This window comes from Jatropha curcas, chromosome 6 (assembly GCF_041381405.1).
Source record: "Jatropha curcas cultivar XTBG-Jc1 chromosome 6, XTBG_Jcur_1.0, whole genome shotgun sequence".
NCBI lineage: Eukaryota > Viridiplantae > Streptophyta > Magnoliopsida > Malpighiales > Euphorbiaceae > Jatropha > Jatropha curcas.
Genome location: NC_143156.1, coordinates 23,455,686 through 23,462,971, shown reverse-complemented (window position 1 = coordinate 23,462,971; position 7,286 = coordinate 23,455,686). Strand labels below are relative to the sequence as shown.

At 34.8% G+C, this 7,286-nt stretch overlaps 1 protein-coding gene across 1 annotated transcript; it reads left to right on the top strand.

Moving 5' to 3' along the window:
- The first annotated feature begins 639 nt into the window (after positions 1-639).
- ITN1 (Ankyrin repeat family protein) lies at positions 640-4,572 on the top strand. Its single transcript, XM_089722540.1, has 4 exons — positions 640-829; positions 1,410-1,910; positions 2,973-3,382; positions 3,572-4,572. The coding sequence occupies exons 1-4, from the start codon at positions 808-810 to the stop codon at positions 4,400-4,402; spliced, it is 1,764 nt and encodes a 587-aa protein (XP_089578666.1). The 5' UTR covers positions 640-807; the 3' UTR covers positions 4,403-4,572.
- Positions 4,573-7,286: the final 2,714 nt, after the last annotated feature.

Sequence of the window (7,286 nt, the reverse complement as noted above, 5' to 3'; positions counted from 1 at the left end):
TTTTTAAAAAATTGATAAATTTTATTTTAAATAACTTTTAGAATGCTCATAAGTATATAAAAAATAAAATTAACTAATTTTATAAAATAATCAAATAAATTATTTTTTTTTCTAAACGTTAACAGAATAAAAAAATTAAAAAAATGTTAAACTCTCGTTTGTATCGAATAATTTTTTAAACTAAATATTTCACTTTTTTTACTATTTTACTTTTTTAAATTTTTAACTTTTTTAATAAACTGTATTATGCACTAAAAGATAATTTAAACTCTTTTAAAGCTAAATGATTACAAATTTTAAAAATAAAAATAAAAACTTTTTTGTTTAAATTGGACTGCAATCACAGTTAATCCTCGGTTCTGGGCCGATTTAAATTTAGATATTTTCACGTGAATCTTAATCCGTATTTGAATTACTGGTTCTTATTTAAAAGTTTTGAACTGATATTTTTGGATCAGTTTTAATTCATCTATAATACGGTTTTGATTTTGATTCGAAACGAATCGGTGTCCACGCCAAACTCGCATTACCGTGTTGGAATTGAAGCAAAGCAACCAGGAAAGAGACAGACTTGGAAAGGAATAATTGTGGAAAAGAAGGAAAATAAAAAATAAAAAAAAAAATCAAGCAACTATTCTCTCTTTCTCGCTCCAATCCACGTACCTTCGCTGCACCTTCTACTCTCCACTTTTTTGTCGTCTTTCTTCTCTTTTTCGTACCCTATCGCGAGTCCCCTCTCTCTTTCTTCCATTTGATGACTTCTTAGGTTCAGTTCGTTTCTTTCAAAGCCAACAAAATCAAGAAATCATGGCATCCCCGATTGAAGAAGGTACTGGATTTCGAGATCAAAATCGATTCTTCTGATAATTGGTTTCTTTTATGTATTGGGTTTGAAGAGTTCTGTTTTTGGATGATTATGCTTTAGTTTGTTTTCATTTTGGTTGGTGAATCTAGAGAGTATCTATAACTACTATCACTTCGATTCTAACTAAGAACTTCACTTCTGCTGCTTTCTGGAATATTTTCCCTTCAAACAAACGGATGGATTATAAAATGCTTTCTGGAATATTTTCCCTTCAAACAAACAGATGGATTATAAAATTATACTTTTATTGATAAACGAATTTTAGTACTTTTTTGTTTTTACTCGAGTCCTATATCTGTTTGGCTTCAAGGAAAAGTGGTACTGGAGAAGATGGGCCTATTTGCTCAGTATGTTAATATGAATCTAATTCAGTGAGAATCTTATGGAAATTCTGTGAGAAATTTAAGAGTAGATAAAGGAAGTTCTAAACCTGAAAATTTTATTTTCTTCTGTTTTCTTTTCCCTTAAAACAAAAAGGGTAAAATGCATTCTTTAGTTATATCAATTCTGTAATTGAATAATTGTTGATTAATGGATTGTGCAGAGGGAGAGAGGGACATAGAGAAGGGATTGATGACTCCGCAACAAAGCCAAAACCCTCTTGCAGAACCTTCTCCAACGCCATCACCATCCTCAACATCATCAGCTCCAGCCCTAGTTTTATCCAACTCTGGAAAAAGGATTGATCAAGCAGGGAAAAAGAAGTATGTAAAACAAGTGACTGGGCGCCATAATGACACTGAGCTTCATTTGGCAGCTCAGCATGGTGACCTGGCTGCTTTGAAGCAGATTCTTAATGATATTGATTCACAGTTGGTCGGGACATTGAGTGGGGAAGATTTTGATGCAGAGGTTGCAGAGATCCGGGCATCAGTGGTGAATGAGGTGAATGAGTTGGGAGAGACAGCTTTGTTTACTGCTGCAGATAAAGGACACCTTGAGGTTGTAAAGGAATTGTTAAAGTATTCCAGTAAAGAGTGCATTACGAGGAAGAATAGATCAGGCTTCGATCCTTTGCATATTGCTGCTATGCAAGGACACCATGGTAATCTTCTCGAGTTTTTAATATTCTTTATTGAAGTTTTTGATCTTTATTTATTGTTAATTTTTCGAACGGACAAATTGATTTTGGAGGGATATGTGAACTAAAGCATCTTATGGTTAAATTAATTTTTGCACGATAAATTTTGCAAGATGCTATGTGAGGTGTTGATAAACCTAGCTTGATCGCTTAGATATTTTGGTGAATCAATGAGAAGAATCTAATTAGTGTTATATCTTACAAGAACGAGTCTGAACTTTGTCCAATCAATGTTGTTTAGCAACTCTTAGACACATTGGACCACGAAAATCATTGTGCCAATGTTTTGTTCCTTTCTTTCTTTCATTATTTTTTTTTTGTTTGCCATGAGATGATGCTTAATAATGTAGTATAAGATAGTTGATTTGATGTTCTATCCTATATGATCGCAGTACTATTGATATTAGACACTGGATCTCTCTGGGCCTAGAAGTTGAAATAACAACATCACCACTGTTTATAATTAGTAGAAATAAGGTAAGCTAGCTTTCCGTTCCCCGAGAAAGGGAGGAGTTAATATGAAAAAAATAATAATTGAGAAAGCTTTCTTGCTGTTGTTGTGAGAAACTACAAATTGAATGTGTTCAAATAATTTTTCAGGTAGTATTGCCTAGGTTAAATATTTAATGCTACCACATGAGTTATGAGTTATTGTTGCAAATGATGGCTTTGGTTCAGTTTTAAGTCACATGGAGAACAGGAGTTTCATTCTGAAAGATAATGAATGCACAGAAGTGGCCTTCCAACCACATGACTATACTTGCACTATTGGGGGTTCAAGTTTTTGGTTTTTTCTGATGTTCCTTATGCAATTATCAGGACTTCCACTTTGAGATCTCTTTCCATCTTTCATTCTCTCTCAATGAGCAACTAGGACCAGTTTGGTCACAGTATATGTTGCATTATAAATTTAATTGCCAGGATGAATGCTAGATTTAATGTTACCAGCTGTAGGAGTTGTGTTCTTATTATAAACAGTTTTCAATACAACCTAGGAAAGCACTCATATCAATTCTTTTATTGCAGCCATTGTCCAAGTGTTATTAGATCATGACCCAAGCCTAAGCCATACATACGGGCCATCACATGCAACCCCTCTTGTATCTGCAGCCACAAGAGGACATACTGCAGTAGTAATTGAATTGCTGTCGAAGGATGGTAGCTTGTTGGAGATTTCTAGATCCAACGGGAAAAATGCATTGCATTTAGCTGCCCGACAGGGTCATGTAGATGTTGTAAAAGCATTGCTTAGCAAGGATCCACAATTGGCACGGAGGACTGACAAGAAGGGGCAGACTGCATTGCATATGGCTGTAAAAGGGCAAAGCTGTGAGGTGGTAAAATTGCTTCTCGATGCAGATGCTGCTATCGTGATGCTTCCAGACAAATTTGGTAACACAGCATTACATGTGGCAACTAGGAAGAAGCGGGTGGAGGTATGACGTTATCATTTTCCTTCTCTTAGAACTAGAAGTAATATCTGCCTTTGTTGCAGTCTGATGTTCATTGTAAGTTCTATCCTTGAAATTGTCAAGGTCTCTTTTTCCTATGCACACGCCCGTGCTTTCTGGCATTTTTTTATAGTTTACTCACATCTTATATTTGAATTTCTTTTCTCATTACAGATAGTTAATGAGTTGTTATTACTTCCCGATACCAACGTCAATGCACTGACAAGGGACCATAAGACAGCCCTTGACATTGCTGAAGAGCTTACCCTGTCAGAAGAATCATCTGAGATTAAAGAATGCCTTTGTCGCTACGGTGCTGTTAGAGCTAATGAACTCAACCAACCAAGAGATGAGTTAAGGAAAACTGTAACTCAAATTAAGAAAGATGTTCACACCCAGCTTGAACAAACCAGGAAGACCAACAAGAATGTTCATAACATTTCTAAAGAGCTGAGAAAACTACACCGTGAAGGTATCAACAATGCTACCAACTCAGTGACAGTGGTGGCTGTACTTTTTGCTACAGTTGCTTTTGCAGCTATCTTCACTGTACCTGGTGGGGATAAAAATAGTGGGATGGCAGTGGTGGTGAGCCATGCTTCTTTCAAAATTTTCTTCATCTTTAATGCTATTGCTCTCTTTACTTCATTGGCTGTTGTGGTGGTTCAAATAACACTTGTTAGAGGTGAGACAAAAGCAGAGAGACGCGTAGTGGTGGTGATCAACAAATTAATGTGGTTGGCTTCTGTGTGCACGTCAGTTGCATTTATAGCCTCATCTTATATAGTGGTTGGCCGGAAACATGAGTGGGCTGCTGTTTTGGTTACAGTTGTAGGGGGAGTTATAATGGCTGGTGTTCTTGGCACGATGACTTACTATGTGGTGAAATCCAAAAGGATTCGATCAATGAGGAAGAAGGACAAGCATGCACGAAGGAGTGGATCCACCTCATGGCAGCACTCGGACTTCTCCAACTCAGAAGTTGATAGAATTTTCGCCCTTTAATGTGTGAAGATTAAAACTTTTGGCTAATCTTATGATTGTAGAGCAAAACAATGAATGAAACTGTTGTAGTTAAATATAAAAATGGTGTCTCCTAATATTTCTTTGATGTTAAATATTGAAGCAAACAAAGCTACTTTGGTTATAAAATATAAAGATGGTGTTTCCTAATATTTCTTTGACGCATGCTGACAGATTACTCTCTTAAGTTGAGCTGAAAAGTTACTGAACTTGCAATGCCTCTGATTTGACACTATCCTACGGTTTGCAAAAGGATTGCAGAAAGGCTCAGGTAAACCAATCCTTCCCGTAAGGCATTTCAAATCATTCAAATACTATTGAGGTTGATGTTGCCGTGCTTTGATAATTTCTATTTACAAGTCTACATTTAGGATCTGACCTCATGCACAAATTTATCCTTAGAAGTTTATGCGATTTGCCTTATGACACGTTTAAGTTTCCAGAACTTATCATGACTCTACACTTTCATATTTCAGTAATAACTATACCCCACGTCTAAATGAAATAACTTTGTAAGAGTTTTATCGTGACTCTGTACTTTTACATTTTATTTTGGTGAGGGCATAGTTATTACTGAAATGTGAAATTGTAAGAACATGATAGGTCTTAGCAAATTTGAGAGTGCCACAAGACAAATCGCATAAACGCATAAACTTCAGAGATAAATTTATGCATTTGGACTTTTAGGATTTAGGTTTTAAGTCTGTTTGGCATTGAGGTTGAAAACTGCTTTGTGGAATATGCTTTATCTCATCAATGATTCAAAGCTCATCTTTTTCTTTTTTCATTTCTCCATTTAATCTAGTTGAACATCACATGAAAAAGGATATTTGTTTCTGGAAAAAAGATTTTCTTCACGTGACAAGTTTTTGGCTCTCTTCTTTTGGATATGCCTAATGTTATGACTAGTGTCCCAAATGCACTTGATCTAGACACAGATAGTATTATTCATATGTCAAATAGGTCAACTGGACGGCTGTGCCTACTAAAATAATTGAAAAGTAGAACATATTCTTGAACCAGCTCAATTATCTAAAATTTAAAATAGCCATAATTTGGTATGGTGCACTATTTCATCATCACCTTAATTAAATTATTTGATTCAAGCAATAAAATAAGGCCCGTTGGCTATCTATTATACCAGATTCATTCTGCTTAAATTGCTGTATTTTTTTGCAAAAAAGACTTTATTTTGATTTGCAAATTTTATAGTATTTTCAAATTTTTTTAAACCACTAAATATTTTAATTTATAAAATTACATTTATTAAAGAATTATAAATTTTATTGAACACTTTGATTTTGCAAAATTAGTGTATGAAACTTTCTAACTTAAAATTAGATTGATTCAGTATTATTTGGAATAATTGTACTTATTAATATATTTGTAAGGGGTTATTTTTTAATTTTAAATCTAACAATTGATGAACTCATTCTTATATAGGGTTATTCTTATAATAGAGGAATCCAAAAGATTATAAAATATTTAATAATTGTATGTTTAATATTCGATATTAATAAGGATATTTATTTACCTTATATAAATTTAATTTACGACAATTGGATCTAAGTTTTTTTATTTATAAACAAAATTTATGTCTGAAATTTATTTGTAGGCGAGAGTTAGCATGGGAGGCTTATTCATAATTATTAATGCTTGTAAAAGAAAACTTTTAAGTTGTCTGTTAAAAACTCTACAGATGCATAACATATAAATTAAGTTTTACCAATGCGAGTTTAATTTAAAATTTTAAAATTAAATTCAAGCAAATGAAAATCTAAACTGGATATTAACCCAAAACAAACCAAGTGTACATATTTATTACTGTAAATTCTTAGTGAATATAAGAAACGACCCGAAAATTTAATTTCGTAGAATTTTCATTTAAAAACTAAATTTTTTATTTCAACCAATGAGATTATACCAGCTAGTATTTTATTATTGCTAAATTGGACCCGTAAACCAATTCGATTTTTTGAAAACCAAGCGAAAAACTCAAAAACCAAGCAAATTGAGCCAAATCATAGAATTAGACCAAACCGATTCGAATCGAACCGGAATGGGTCTAGAAGCTTTAGAATTCTCCTTTCTTTTCTTTTCTTTCTCTTTTTTTTTTCTTTTCTTCTTCTTCCAGCAGCGTCGACCTCACCCTCCCCTCTCCTCCTCTCGTTTTTCCGACGACCAGAGACCCGCGCCGCGCCTCCTCGCCGTCGCAGGCCTTCCTTTCCCTTCTCTCCGTTTTCGTTTCTGGTGAGCGCAAAAGTCACAGCGAAGCTGGGACTTCAGCCCGATCGAGATAGTCGCGTCTCCGTCCTTCCCTCCGAGCGACTCCGACGAGGTAAGCTGATTGTCCTCCCACTTCTCTCCTTTAGAAATTATTTTGTATAGATTAGGCGATTTATTGAAGGAATTGATCAAAATGTGACTTAGGGATTTGAGAATAAAAATTGGGATTTCGTTCGATATTGACATAATTTGTAGTAGTTGGCTATAGAACTGAGTTCTATATGAAATTTGCTATGTTTTGGCGTAAGAGTTGCAAGATTCAGGAACCATGGTACCACCGGCCACCGTAGACGGTGGCGACAGCGGTGGCTCCGGTGACCGGGGTTCCCAAGAGGCAGAACATTGCATTTGTTGCAATGTGATTTCTGCCCAGTGCTCTGAATGTCAAAGTGAAGAAATTCAACCAAGCGCGGGTAAACGGTGTAGAGTATGAATATATAATTAGTTTTACTATCTGACATCAATTGATAATGATCTGTGGATTGACGTATATTTAGAAATTAGGCTTCAGGCTGAAAAATCAAGGAAGTCTATAAACAAGAACTATACGATCTTAGAAAGGTTTAATTAGCTAGTTAGC